Genomic DNA, 15,068 nt, shown 5'->3' on the forward strand with positions numbered 1-15,068 from the left:
AAAAAAAAACCCAAAACACACCAAACAAACCTCACCAAAAACAAGAAAAATTTCAACTACATCTTTTAATCAAATATGAATGGTTCCAAGCATTAAATAATGTTGAAAAGACAAACTTTCTAGTTTAAACTAAAGTAAATATTTCTGATTTTGAGCCAGGTACTACTCACTGAAGCCAAGGACATTTTCTTGATTTCTGCTTCTGCTTCCTGTCTTCGCTCTTCCCAAAATCCAAAAGTAAGTCATCCAGTAATTGAGTCCCAACAATCCTAATACTCATTTTTACCATCCTTTTGAAACAGCCCTTTGCATACAGCAGGGGGAAACTTAGTTCCTACCAGTGGAATCTCCTCAGGAAAACTGTTAAACCACTCAGAATTTCAAAATGGAGTTTAATGGGGTCACTTTTCTACATACAGCAAATTAAACCACTTAACTCCTGAAAAGGAGTGGAAAGGTTTCAAAGAACTATTTGAGAACATCTGCAAAAGACAGCTGGGACAATCATACAAATAAATGAAGAATACACCAATTCCATTTATGTTATGAAGATGTTTTCCTTAAACTCATCCAAACATTTCACATTTGTGAAATCATTTATTTCAGAGCAAATTCTAAGCTTATAATATTAAGTTTTAAAAATGTTACAATATTTACAAGACAGATGGCAGAGAAAACCTGGTGGTATAAATACCTGCCAGTAAAAATGGCAGATTAAATAATTTTATCTCTTTGAAGATCCTTGTTCAATACTGAACATAATGAGGAGCCCCAGGGGGTTAGGCACCTTATCCCAAATGTTCTACTGTCATAGTTTTAGCCCCTCAACATTCTTCTTCAAGTTTAAGAGCTCCTGTTCCTGCCTTCTTTTTTCCAGCTTGAAGGCTAATTTGTTAGCTTTCTTCTCCACTCTCCGTTCCTGTGTAAGAACACATTAGTGTTACTCAAATCTTTAAACTGATGAAGATTAACTTTACAGAAGAAAATTTCCACGACCACCCGCCTGCCACAAGCTCTTTGTACATCTCCCATTACCTTGCGCTCTTCTTTTATAGCTTGCTTCCTTGCTTTTTTATCTTCTTTGCTTTCATTTTTAGATCGAGGTTGGGTTGACACCTTTGGCAGATCACTGCCATTAATCATCTGCATTCGTTCAACTTGTTTTGCTGTGAGTCCTTTCTTAGGTAAGACATTGAGAGGTATTCCTGTTTTAGAAGATATTCGGATTTGTTTGGGCTGAAATAAAGATAAAATCATACTAAGGTCATTTCCCATTCCTATCAAAAAACAGTTCACTAATGACACACTGTTCTTGCTTTTTCTAATAGTGCTGCCAGCCACGAAGGGATACAGCCACTGTGAGAAAATAATTTGTACATGCCATTACCTGCATTGCGTACTTCAAAGAGCTCAGGACCCTAGGACTTACCTTTGGTTGATACTTGATAAGTTGTGGATGGTTATATAAATTTGAGTATGTACCTTTAAAAAAAAAAAAAACAAACATGTACCATGAGTATACTTTCAATTCAGCAAAGCATTACTGAGTTCCTACTATATCCCCAACTTTGGTGTTTTCATAGTTCAAAATAATGGAGTGTCTCTTCTAAATGTTTTTAAATTGTTTGCAACTTAGTGATGGGAGTATTACGTCTTCCAAATCATTTTCACAAAGCATATACATTTTCAAATAATTGATACACTTAATACTTAAAAAAAACTCTACCTTTTGCAGTAAAATGGACACTACAATACTTACTACAAATAGATTCACAATCCCACTTCTCTTTGGCTTCTTCAAGAACTACAGTAATAACCTCTTCCTCCTCAGACCCATCAAGTTCATTCATTAACAAGTCCTGATCCTCGAAGGGTTCAAGAGTATTCAGTTTTACACAACTTGTGGTTGAGTTTTCAAAAATGGAGACAGAAGAGGGGAAAAAAACCCACGCATTATTATACTGTTACTAAAGGTGTACTTGAAAGCTATGGAAATATAGCATTTAGAAAAAATCCTAGCTCTCCCCAGCCCCAACTTGCCCTTCCAGCACATTCATTCCACTGACAGAAAAGGGATCTTTGCAGGGCTCTAATACAAGAACAAGATGGCAACTTTCCTAAAAAAAATTTTTTTTTTTTTTTAAAGCCTCAAAAAGTATTCCCCAGGGCACCTGGGTAGCTCAGTTGCTTAAGTGACTGCCTTCAGCTCAGGTCATGATCCCAGAGTCCTGGGACTGAATCCTGCATTGGGCTCCCAGCTCCATGGGGAGTCTGCTTCTCCCTCTGACCTTCTCCCCTCTCATGCTCTCTCTCATACTCTCTCTAATAAATAAAATCTTAAAAAAAAAAAAAAAGTATTATCTGATCTGTCTCTTCAAAGTAGTCACATATCTACTCAAAATACATAGCCCTTGTCCTACTGTAGAATCTGCAAACAACGATAATCGTGGAGTATCAGACCCTTCCAGCAAATGTGAACACCTCATTAGTTTCTTACAGAAAAATCACCTCAATATGGATGCTGACCTGATTTGTCAAGCATTTGGCTGTAAAATTATGCTAATATGGCTGGAGAAACAAACTCTTATCTTTCTATGTGCCATAAATACCAACTCAGAATACCTGACATTTTAAGAAGATGAAGAGAGTGTATATAATTAGAGGTCAGACTAACTTTTCAGTCAAAGAGGCTAAAAAGCACCACCTCACTCTCCAAGTGGAATGTGACCTTATACTCCTAATTCTAACCCTAGCTCTTCCACTCTCTTAGGTGAGAGCAATAGAGGAAGTGGTTCTCAGGAGGTTCCCATTTGTTACAATTAGCTTCAGAATCGTAACATCAAAATGTGAGTCAAAACTGACGGAAAACATACAATTTTCTTCTTTTTCAAGATTTGTCAGAAAGTGAGAGAGCACAAGGAGGGGGAATGGCAGGCACAGGGAGAAACAGGCTCCCTGCTGAGCAAGGAGCCTGATGCAGAACTCGATTCCAGGACCTGAGCTGAAGACAGCTGCCTAACACACTGGGCCACCTAGGAGCCCCCAAACATACCATTTTCTTAATATAGATTGTGACTGGGTAATTTTCTAGATTCAGATGTCCAAATACAGACTTTATTTAAAAATGCAAAAAAGCAAGTAAACAAGAAAAGTCATCGTACTTCTCTGCCTTCTCTTTGTAGTAGTCATTCAAGACTTCCTCTAAGCGATTGCTGTCTACTTGAATGCAACCTTCCAATTCAGCATTATCCAGAGCTCCAATTTCATCATCATCATATTGCTCATAAAACTTGAATGCAGAGGGAAAAGATGCCATGAAAATTAATGTATTAAGACTATAACATTTAAAATGTTATTTTTATGTTCATCTTTTTTTAAAGATTTTATTCTTTTAAGTGATATCTACACCCAAAGTGGGGCTTAAGTTCCCAACCACACGATTAAGTCACATGCTTCATCAACTGAGCCAGCCAGGAACCCTGATTTTTACATTAATTTTACTGCTCCACAGTACTTAAGCACTACCTTGGATATCATAACTACCGTTACAATATTAGCAGGGATTAGCACCATGACAACAGAATGTGGAAAACATTCTACCCAGTACTTTAAGACTTATATTTAGCCTAAAAATAGGCTGCCATTTTGGGGGGAAAGATTTATTTATTTTAGAGGGAGAAAGAGCACAAGCAGGGTGAGGGAGAGACAAGAGAGGGAGAATCTCAAGCAGACTCCCTGCTGAGCGTAGAGCCCAGCTCAACTTGGGATTGTGACCTGAGCTGAAATCAAGAGTTGGACGCTTAAGTGACTGAGCCACCCAGGTGCCCCAAATTAATAGGAAAGTGCAAGGCAATCATTCTGTTCAGCTTAGAGGACAAAGCTACCTAGAAATCTTTACCTCGGAATATTTTACAGATGCTTTTAAATTCACTGATTATTTGAAGTAAAAGACCATATACCTAAGCAGTCTCCTTTAAATGTACATTATTTCAGGGATGCCTGCCTGGCTCAGTAGGTAGGACATGCAACTCTTGATCTCAGGGTGGTTGAATTCAAGCCCCAGAGTGGGCTTGGAGCCTACTTAAAAAAATAAAGTAAAAAATAAATAAAATTTCATTCTTGTTTAGATGTATACTGTATTTCTAGAATGTTAAGGGTAAAAAGGGGGTGATGGTGACTCCTGAAGAGTGAAGTTATCTGTAATAGTTTGCCTACTAGTACTTAGTGAAAAGGTAGCAAAATTAGAATCCTTTAGATTCACCTTGAAGGAAACCATTCATTCATTCATTCATCATTTACTGAATGCTTTGAATTCTTATCATATGCCAGACACCATGTTAGACCTTGGGATATGTCAGTGAGTAAACACACACAAAAAACTGAAGGCAATGGAATTTTGTTTATGCTCAGACCAATGCCTGAGGAAAACAGCATAATCTTGGGGACTGGAGTCAGAGGTTCAGAATCAAAATGTCAAATCTCTCTGAAGAAAGTCCAGAGATTACATTAGTCATCTCTGACCTATATGCATTCTTTACAGAATTAAAACTAGGATGGTTTTATGGTCTGCTTTAATAAGGCATAAGCTCTTTCTAATGCTGAAAGTTCTGGCTTTGAGTTCTAAGGTCATATGAAATTTACCAGGAACTTGTATTAAAAGGCCTCTTATCTGGGGAACTTACCTTCTCAAATCTCTCATCATGAAGAGTCAGCTGTTCATTTCTCCTCATGACTGAGGATGTTATAGAATACTCAGTAAAGCGGCTTTTTGTTTCCTCTTCCCAGAATAAGTGATTTTCTACAGTCCCAGGAGGTTTTCCAGGGATAGACATGGTCTCATCTGATGAGCCCGCAGAGCCATAGTTATCGTCATCACCACCTCTTTCCTTCTCATCATCCATGTCTTCCCACTCACTGTCATCTTCGGCCTCAGATTTCCTAAGCCAGAGTCATAAATTAACTGTCAAAACAACTTGAGAAACAACAGAACCAAATGACTTTACACAACTAAAATTTGAGGGTATTTCAGGGAGGATTCCTGTTTAGGCAGGAACAGCTGTGCTGCTTGACCTGTCTGGTATGGCTTGAAAAGTAATAAACCAGCTATCAGGCAAGTTGGACTTTAGCCCCACCTATTGTTGGTTTGTAAAGACCTCAAGTTTCACATTTTCTGCTCTGAAATACAAAAGTCGAACACTAAATGCTCTAAAAAACTGGTTCCAGTTAGGTACCATTCTACTGAAAAAGCAACAGTCAGGTCATCCCTGATTCAAAAGAAACCCCACGTACTGTGTATCTGTTCCGTTTTCTTCTGTTGGCTTATTGGCCTGAAGAATAAAATCATCTTCAAGCAGGTTATCTGGATTATCAAAGTCAAAATCATCATCAAGGGCTGCAACAATGTCAGGATCAAAATCCAGCCGAGGTCCTAGAAGGAAAACAAAAAGTGAGCAGTAATTCCTAAGAAAACATGATTCCTTTACTTACCATAACTGAGTACCTATTACCTAAACTGATTTACTTACTATTAACTGAGTACCTATTATATGCTGCATTCTACTTAGGTACAGAGAATTAAAAAATGATTAAAAACTTCAAGTTTGGGGGCGCCTGGGTGGCTCAGTGGTTAAGCCGCTGCCTTCGGCTCAGGTCATGATCTCAGGGTCCTGGGATCGAGTCCCGCATCGGGCTCTCTGCTCAGCGGGGAGCCTGCTTCCTCCTCTCTCTCTCTCTGCCTGCCTCTCTGCCTACTTGTGATTTCTCTCTGTCAAATAAATAAATAAAATCTTTAAAAAAAAAAAAAAAAAAAACTTCAAGTTTGGTCTAGCGAGGAACAGAGAGGGACGACTATAAGAAAATAAAATAGGGGGAAAATAACATCTCTGGTTTTAGTACCCAATTGTAAAAACTCTTGCATTATAGATCTGCAAAATTATACTGTGTCTACTTAGTAAAATTCAAGGTTTTCACCTGCAGGAAGAATCTGGGCTTTAAATTCACCTATTAGAAGTAACCCAAATTAAGCATGTGTAGTTTGGTGAACTGTTTTTCCAGGCTAGGAGATTTTAATAAATCCCAAAACTGTTTCTTCAGCCATGGTCTTTTGTGTGTAAAAACAGAATCCACAGAATACTTAAACTTTGTAAACCGACATGCTTCCAACATCTTTCATAACATGGTCACTGCTTGACTCTCCAGCCTCGTTTCATATTAATTCTTACCACTCTAGGCATGCTAAAATGTGATTTCCCCTACTCATGTTCTCTCAATTCTGCACATACAGTTTCCTTTTTGGAATATTCTCTCCTCCCCACCCTACCCTCCTTTATTCACCTACTTTCTACCTAAGAAATTAATTTAGACACCATTTTCTCCAGGACACCTTTCCCACTATTAACTAACCATTATTTATTCATTTGAACTGTAATCGTAATTTCGTATTTATTGTCTATCCTTCCCAATTGATGATATATTCCTTGAGGTCAGGGATTATGCTTTATTCTGATTTAACCCGAGACCCCATCATGGAGTGCTAACTCAAAAATCTACAGAATGAATAAAAGAATGAATGCTATGTGGCAAATATTGCTTAATAATTAACCAAACATCACTTCTGTGTTTGTTCTAAAATACAATGTTAATACTACAAAAAACCCAACAAACAAACCAAAACACTCCAAACAATTTTTCAGTTTATCTGGAACAGATGGTAAAATGGACTTCTATAAAATATTAGACTCTACGGAGAAATTCTGAAAGGAGATGAAGTCTATACGTATGTTAAGGCTAAGCAAATACTGTTGTTTCCTCTTTAAGAGGTTAGGTCAAGGTTAAACTTCCCCTACTTGACTTTCAAAACCAATTTTCCCACTTCACTCTCCAAACAGAAACTCTAAAGACTAAAAACTTGACGGCAATAAAAAAGGAATCCCGATCACTCATCCCTTCTGAATAATCTCTAATCTAAATTCAGACATCTCAATTGTTTTAACACTTTATTAGAGAGAGAAAAACTCCCATTGCTAAACTTTCCTTTTTGTAAAACATATCAAGTCACTTGAAAAGCTTAAGAAATTAAGCACACCTGAAACAGGAGCTGCTTTATTCAACAATCCAACATCTTCCTCAAACTCTGATGCAAATACCGATGAAGGCAATTTAATTCCCGTGGTCTTAAAAGAGAAATTACACAATGGTTAGATTGAGAAATACTTCTGACCTACTATACTGGATTGAAGTGTCCTCCCCAAAATTCATGTCCACCCAGCAGCTCAGAATGTGACCTTATTTGGGAACAGGATCCTTGCAGATGTAATTAGTTAAAATGAGATGACAGTGGATAACGGTGGGCCGTAATCCATAAAGACTAGTGTGTCCCTGTAACAAGGCCATGTGATGACACAAAGACACACGGGGAGAATGCCACATGAAGACAAGAGCAGACTGGAGTGATGGATCTACAAGCCGAGGAACATAAGGGATTGCTGGCAGCCACTGAAAGTGAGGAGATAGGTGAAGGACACTGTTCTTGCCCTGAGCCCCCACAATGGAAGCAACACTGCGGAAAGCTTACCTTCAGACTTCTGGCCTCCAGAGCTGTGAGAATAAATTTCTGTTGTTTTAAGCCACCCAGTGGTAAGGTGTGGTAATTTGTTTTAGCAGTTCTCGAAAAACGAATGCAACCAAGTTCTGCCTTCTCACTCACTTGCACTCCAGTAAAATATTTGAAACTTGTATATCTTATCATCCTTTCACAAACGGATCCCCTGGAATACTTCACAAAGCCTCCTCCAGCACATTACTCCATTTAATCCTTGTGGGATAGCTGCATGTGATAGTCAATAAAAGCTAAGAAAGGTCAAATGCCATGCCTGCCTGAAACTAGTCATTAAGTGAGGTTCTGGGATTCAAATCCAGGTTTTGTAATGCCACTCTCCTCAAGTTTCAAAATTTAACCTTACCCCTCATAAAATGAGATAACATGCCAATCTCTGGTAAAGGCACAGCATTTCTCTGAATTGGCCATCTTAAATCCCGGGGTGGTCATAAATCATTTCTCTCCATCTCCATAGCCCTTTGAACTCTCTTGTGTACTGTGATTGCACGTAAGTCTTTTGGGCACCATCGTACTCATGGCTAACCAAGACACAGATTATTACCACCACTGTTTAGACAGTCTGTACCTAATCCAACCTTCTTATCACTTCCAGATTAAAACTCCTTTATTTTGTGACCTTCTTGAACTTATAACAGGTTTTGATTTTTCACTCCTGATTTTCAAAGTCTATACAATCAAGGCCTACTTACTATTCTATACATCCAAATCTATTACTATTACTTAATAATACTGCATCCATGTAAATCACATCCAATTCCTCACATCATGGAATAATTCAAAGTGATTTATGGAGCACACATATGCCAGACACTATGATCCACACTACTACCTATGTCCCTTCTGACTGGAATGTTTCCTTCCTGCTTCAATACAACCCACCCTTTAGGGCCCAAATCAGTTCCTCCCTCCTCCATGAAGCACTTCTTGACCACTCTTCTAGAACTTTCCTTTGGGTAAATCCCTTCATTCTTCACACCATACACAATACACCTCAGTATGTGCTGGCACATATTTTCTGACTGATCCTTATGCTTTAGTGTGATCTTATCAACCAGTTACCAATGTAAGGGTTACCACGTTACCTATCTCTTGCACCTCACCACCCACCTCATCCTCGGTCTAGAAGCAGGCAGAAAGCTGAGATGTATTTCTTACTGGCTCATGCAGCATGTGGAATTGGAAACTTCTGGGGAGCACGACTGAAAAGCTATGTAGAGGAATGCACAGCCAGCAAACCTAGCTTCCAAAATGTGTTTCTTGGGGGCATAAGCATAGCAAAAGATCTGGTTTTCCACTATAATGTTGTTGTTGGTTTGTTTTTTTTTTTTTTAAGAGTTTTAGTGAGATGGAATTAATGTAACCATACAATTCAGCCAATTAAAGTACACAATTTAATTCTTGGTATATTATTAAAAATTACAAAATACGCAATTTTGTTTTGCTGGTTTTTTTTGAGAGGAGAAAGAGAGAATGTGCACGCACTAGCAGGGAGGGGAGAAACAGGGGGAAAGAATCCCAAGCAGGCTCCATACTCAGTTCAGAGAGCAGTGTGGGGGCTCCGTCTCACAATCCTGAGGATCCTGACCTGAGTCGAAATCATGACTGAGCCACCCAGGCATCCCACTGCTTTGCCTCGTCTTAAAAATATTCTGTGATTATCTATCCTTGGAATGTACGGTTATTTAAAAAAGGAAAGATCAGTTTGTGTTTAGTAAATTTACCTTTGGTGATCTTTATCAAATCTTGAAAAACAGTCAAAAGAACCATACACAATTCAGTTTAGATAGTGACTATTTTTTAAAAAAGAAATGTTTTTTACTTGCAGTAGTTCTGAACTCTGCTGAGTTTGCCCAACTGCTTTCTACCATGTTGGTACCTGCTTTCTTTCATGTGACAGTTGGACTGCTTATTTCTGTACTGCTTTATTTTGTTTCTAGAGTTTATTTAATATTTCTAGTTTACTCAATTCTGGTGGTTTCAAATTACTCTGAAGTCAAAAAAAGCACATGGACTCATCCATAGTTTTTCATCATGCTACAGAAAACTGATGGCATTTTTGTTTTTAAACATCATTCTCTCAGCCTTATAAACATCACGGAAGTGTCCATTTAAGAGCCTTTTTGTATTAAAAAGCCAACTAAATAGTGATTATCTTTACCCAAAATGAATTAATTATTAAAAGCTAATCTTTCAAAAGCCAATACAATTCAGCCAGAAGAATCTTATAACTTCATTAAGACTTATCTCCCTAAGATAAAGTTGAACAACGATTGGACACTCTCCCCTCCCTGAGTCTTGGAAGGAGGTGAGCCTCTAAGATACACATCCTACTCCTGATAGTGTCACCTAGGGAAAGAAGAGTACAGAAGCTGGTTGTTATGACAGAGATGTAGGAATGGGATACACAAGCCTTACAAGAGAGCTACAATCTAGGGAGTGAGGGAACAGCTGCATTCATTACCTTCCTTTGGGATAATACCCTGAAACCTAGCCCTTTTGACTCCCCGTAAGCAACAAACTATAGACTGGAGAAGCTATGATTTTACTTCCCTGAAGAAAAGAATGCCTAGATCATGAGAGGAGTGGAGGATGAGAAGTGGGAGAAATTGATGCCCTTTTTAGCTCTTTTTTGTTAATAAACCCAATAAATGAGTATCTTCTACTTTTTTTTTTTTTAAAGTATAAAAAGTATAAAGCTTCACAGGAAAATTTACTGTATACTAATACTAAATAAAAAGATAAAGGCATAAGACATGGGCATCTTTAACATTAACACGGGGAAAAAAAGCTTAAATAAATAGTATTAATTTCATATTAAATATGTGCTCATTTATACTCAAAGAAAAAATTTAAATTGACTGCATTTTGGTTGAGAAGAGTCACAGGAACTTCATTACAATATACTGCTTCTATTCTCCGGGTTAGCCTGCAGCTTTTTACAACTATTAAAGATATGAATATTCTGCAAAAATTAAGTTCTATCTATGAGACACTTTATGACATTGAATAGTTGTTAATATACACAATGTCAGCTGCTTTTCTTCTACTGAAAGGTTCTAATATAACCATAATTATTAGTCAAAATTCTAACCATTGTCAAAGGTTGCTACTTTTAAAAAAGGATTTGAGAGAGAGAGCCCAAGTGCATGTGAGCAGGGAGGCGGTGGGAAAGAGAGTTAAAGCAGATTCTGCACTCACCACTGAGCCTGACTTGAGGTTTGATAGCACAACACTGAGATAACTACCTGAGCCAAAACCAAGTCAGACACTTAACTGACTGCACCACCCAGACACCCAAAGATGCCTTCTTTTGACAGCTGCCACCAGAGAACAAGCAGCCTACTCTCTCCTGATGGTACATACATGTACACACATATAAAATTTTAAGTAGGGCATGGCTTATTTTTGTGTTCTTAAGATTGATACCATTTCTTGCCTCAGTTATCTTGATTTATAAGTGGTTTTCTCATTCACTCCCAAATATACTGGTAAGAAGTCTTACTGAAATTACTAAAGTTTCCTCTTTTTCATCTCTTCTTTCGGGTGCACTGGAAGTACTTATGGGAATAAGTTCTGAGGGGCCAGATGGTTCCTTCAGGTGCTGCAGATAGTCATAGTCATCATCAAAGAACACACCATACTTCCTCTGTTCTGCTCGCCTTTCTTCATCATTTATCTAGGATAATAAACAAAATGGAATTAGTACCTCTTTCAAGCATAAGCCAGAGGAACCTTCCAGTGAACACAGCTTTCAGAACAGGACGCAGATGGCGCAAGAACATTTTGGCTGAGAAAAATGAGACAAAGAATTCTTGATAAACTTAAAAAAAAAAAAAAGTTTCTGAACACGAGTGCTATATAAAATTTAAATGTAATGAAAACAATTCCTGCTTCTACATTTCTGTGCAACTATTTAAGACAAGACAGAAAGAAAAAAAAAAAAGTGTTAGTGAGGATGTGGGGAAAAAAGGAATACTTGTGCACTGCTGCTGGGAATATAAATTCGTCAAGTCACTATGGAAAACAGAATGGAGGTTCTCCCCAAAATTAAAAATAGGAATAGCACACAATCCAATAATTCCACCAGTATTCACCCAAAGAAAATGAAAACACTGACTGAAAAAATATATAGACTCCTATGTTTACTGCAGCATTATTTACAACAGCTAAGAAATGAAAGCAACCCAGGTGTCCACTAACAGATGAATGGATAAACGCACACATAAATATTACTTAGCCGTATAAAGAGTGAGATCTTGCCATCTGCGACATGGTGGACCTAGAGGGTATTGTGCTCAGTGAACTAAGTCAGAGAAAGACAAACATCATATGATTTCACTTATATGTGGCATTAAAAACAAACAAACAAACAAACAAAACCAAGCAGAAACAGATCCACAGGGGCACCTGGGTGGTTCAGTCAGCTAGCATCTACCTTCCACTCAGATCATGATTGCAGGGTCCTGAGATCAAGCCCTGGCTTGGGTACCCTGCTCAAGCATGGGGTCTGTTTCTCCCTCTCCCGCTGGCTTGCTCTCGTGTACACTCTCTCCCTCAAATAAATAAATAAAATCTTAAAAAACAAAAGAAAAGAAAGAAACAGATCCATAAATACAAAATAAAAAAGACTGATGGCTGCCAAGTAAGGGGGAGGGGATTGGCAAAAGAGGTGGAGGGAGCAGGAGATAACAGGCTTCCAGTTATGTAACGAATAAGTCATGGAAATTAAAGATACAGCAGAGGGAATAGAGCCAATAGTACTATAATAGTACTGTATAGTGACAGGCAGTAACTAAACTTGTGAGCACAGTGTAATGTACAGACATGTCAAATCACTATGCTGTACACCTGAAACTAATGTAACATTCTATGTCTAAGTACACTTCAATTAAAAAAAAAAATTTCAAGCCAAGAAACACACATGGTTTTATCATGTGCTTGGGAGAGTTAAGACTAAAGGGTCTTGAAAATCAGGTACAATTTCTTGTATTTATATGCAAAGAAACTTCTCAACATACAATAAAAACAGGCTTTACTAAAAAAGCTAAATATAGCCAAAGTTCTCCAAGACTTTCTTCCAAATTTGCCCACAATAATACTCTGACAATTATCACGTCAACATTTTAAAGGCTTCCTGGCATTTCCTTTCATTTTTCTTTCTTTTTTTAAATTTATTTGACAGAGAGAGAGACAGCGAGAGAGGGAACACAAGCAGGTAGTGGGAGAGGGAGAGGGAGAAGCGGGCTTCCCACCTGAGCAGGGAGCCTAAGGCAGGGCTCAATCCCAGAACCCTGGGATCATGACCGGAGCCAAAGGCAGACCCTTAATGAATGAGCCACCCAGGTGCCCCTTCCTGGCATTTTCTAAAGCTAATTCATGAGTTCTAATGTTTTACATTTCATGAGATGAGTGATGAGGACACAAAAAGTAACCTATGATTTTTTGAAATGACAGGATCTTAAGGAACGAAACCAGAGATATGCCCTAAATATCATGCAGAATTGTAACTGGTTTAGTAAATATTTAGTATTATTGTGCAATATTTGCTCATTTAAATAAAGATGCTTTACTCTCTCAATCCAACGTGCAAGACAAAAAATCAGTACATTTACTAAAAACTTTAAATTTGGGTAACAAAAAAAAAATTTGTTACCCAAAAGATCACCGTTGCTGGAGAATAGCAGCTAACTATTTAGGGACTACTGACAGTCTACCTGCAAACTTATTGGCTAACAAACAGGACCTACTTTCTGTGTGGGTAACAGAACCCTCTGAGGTGCAGTTTCATCTGCTGCTAAAGGATCCCGTTGACTCCGGTGGACCAGGTGAAAAGATACAGCTTTCTTCTTTTCTATAAAAGGCTTTTTCTTCCTGTGAGGCTTCAAAGGAACAGAATCAGAACAAGCTATCAAAGGAAACACACACACACACACACACACACACACACACAAACCCATAATCCATATACAAACCTCCAGTAAGTTATGTGAAGGATCAACAGATTTCTAAAACTTACATTTTTATGATAGGCAACATTAACAATGTTCGACAAAATCTGTAGTCACCTTCCTTCAACGTACATTTGATGGCACTTACTGTGCTAAACTTTTTTCTAAATTTAACTTTATTTTTTTCAGTGTTCCAAAATTCATTGTTTATGCACCAGACTCAGTGCTCCACACAATAGGTGCCCTCCATAATACCCACCACCAGGCTCACCCTACCCCAACTCCGCCCCCCTCCAAACCCCTCAGTCTGTCTGGGTGCTGGGGATACAGCAATGAGGTCGGAGTCCCTATGCTTATCAAGCAAATCACCAAAGAAATGATTTTAAGTAAGGAAAACAGCGATCTGCAAATGTCTGAAGATTACTTTATACTGCCAGCTCAGAGAAGGTCCCTGACAGGCTGTAGCAGAAGGACAAATAACCTGCCACAGTTAAACCTGGGGAAGACCATTTCAGGCAGTGACACACCTGCTGCACCGACTATTAAACGAAACCAGGACAACACAGCTTCATTTAAATAAGATTCATCATCTCTTTCGCCACTCTCGCTACCCTTCCCAACTTGACCTGCTAAGTGAGAAAGCATCATCCCAGTTAAGCAAAGCAAAGCTTTTTTTTTTTTTTTTTTTTTTGCTTTGGGCCCAACCTTAGACTCTCCCACAAGTTCCCTTTGCCCAGAGCAAACACTACCACTCCAACGTCTGGAGAAACCACCCAAGTCTCAGGAAGCACAAGGTGGTGCACTCGTGTCCTGCGTTCACAGATTCTTTAGGCCCCTCGGGATAAAGAGGAAGCCATTCTCCTCTGTCCACGCCCCCAAGGAGGCTAGGCTGTGGGAGACGCTCTGTAAACGCAAAGTATGCCCAGGGTGGTGCGGGTGACCACACGCAGGCACTGGGCCGCGAGCCCCCTCCCCGCACCTGCGGACCAGCCCTCCCAGTCCCCGCCCTCAGCAGCCACTCGCACCAGAGGAACCAGCCCGGCCGTCAGCAAAACCAGAGCGCCCCGTCCCCGAGACAACAAGACGTGCTCACCATGTTGCAGCCGTGCGACGCTCGCCCCAGACAAGGGCGACGACAGCACCCTCCTCGCTACCACACGAACGCTGCGAGACCCGGCTGCCGGCAGCGTCCTTAGGCCGCACCACACGTGCAACGCCGGGATCCGGACAGGAAGTTAAGCGCAGACCGTGGAAATGGGCCAATCGCCGAAGAGCTGGAGGGGTCGCGGACGGAAGTTACCCGCAGCTCTCATCGTCCAACGCTCGCGAGAAGCTACTGGGAGGTGGGGCTGTTTTCACCACCGGGAGGGCGGGGTTTTTCGGGCCAAAATTAAGTAAATTGGGAAACGGAGTTGTGGGCGCTTTTGTGGCGGTGAGGAGCGAAGCGGGGTTGCTGTTTCTGGGGGGAACTTGCTTTTGTAGCGCCCTCTACCGAGAACAGA

General features: G+C 39.5%; 1 protein-coding gene across 2 annotated transcripts; it reads right to left on the reverse strand.

Moving 5' to 3' along the window:
* Positions 1 to 50: 50 nt before the first annotated feature.
* Positions 51 to 14,830, reverse strand: LTV1 (LTV1 ribosome biogenesis factor). Of its 2 annotated transcripts, XM_004752750.3 has the most exons (11): positions 14,660 to 14,830; positions 13,366 to 13,497; positions 11,121 to 11,294; positions 7,085 to 7,172; positions 5,290 to 5,428; positions 4,683 to 4,938; positions 3,162 to 3,289; positions 1,760 to 1,899; positions 1,430 to 1,482; positions 1,036 to 1,236; positions 51 to 919 (listed from the first exon to the last, which is right to left on the reverse strand). In XM_004752750.3, the coding sequence occupies exons 1-11, from the start codon at positions 14,660 to 14,662 to the stop codon at positions 809 to 811; spliced, it is 1,425 nt and encodes a 474-aa protein (XP_004752807.1). In that variant the 5' UTR covers positions 14,663 to 14,830; the 3' UTR covers positions 51 to 808. The 2 variants fall into 2 exon arrangements, with proteins under 2 accessions (XP_004752807.1, XP_012911693.1); XM_013056239.1 differs by lacking the exons at positions 11,121 to 11,294; positions 13,366 to 13,497; positions 14,660 to 14,830 and adding an exon at positions 7,574 to 11,114.
* Between the last annotated feature and the right edge of the window lie 238 nt (positions 14,831 to 15,068).

This window comes from Mustela putorius, unplaced genomic scaffold (genome assembly GCF_011764305.1).
Source record: "Mustela putorius furo isolate JIRA1106 unplaced genomic scaffold, ASM1176430v1.1 tig00003863_pilon_pilon_pilon, whole genome shotgun sequence".
Lineage (NCBI taxonomy): Eukaryota > Metazoa > Chordata > Mammalia > Carnivora > Mustelidae > Mustela > Mustela putorius.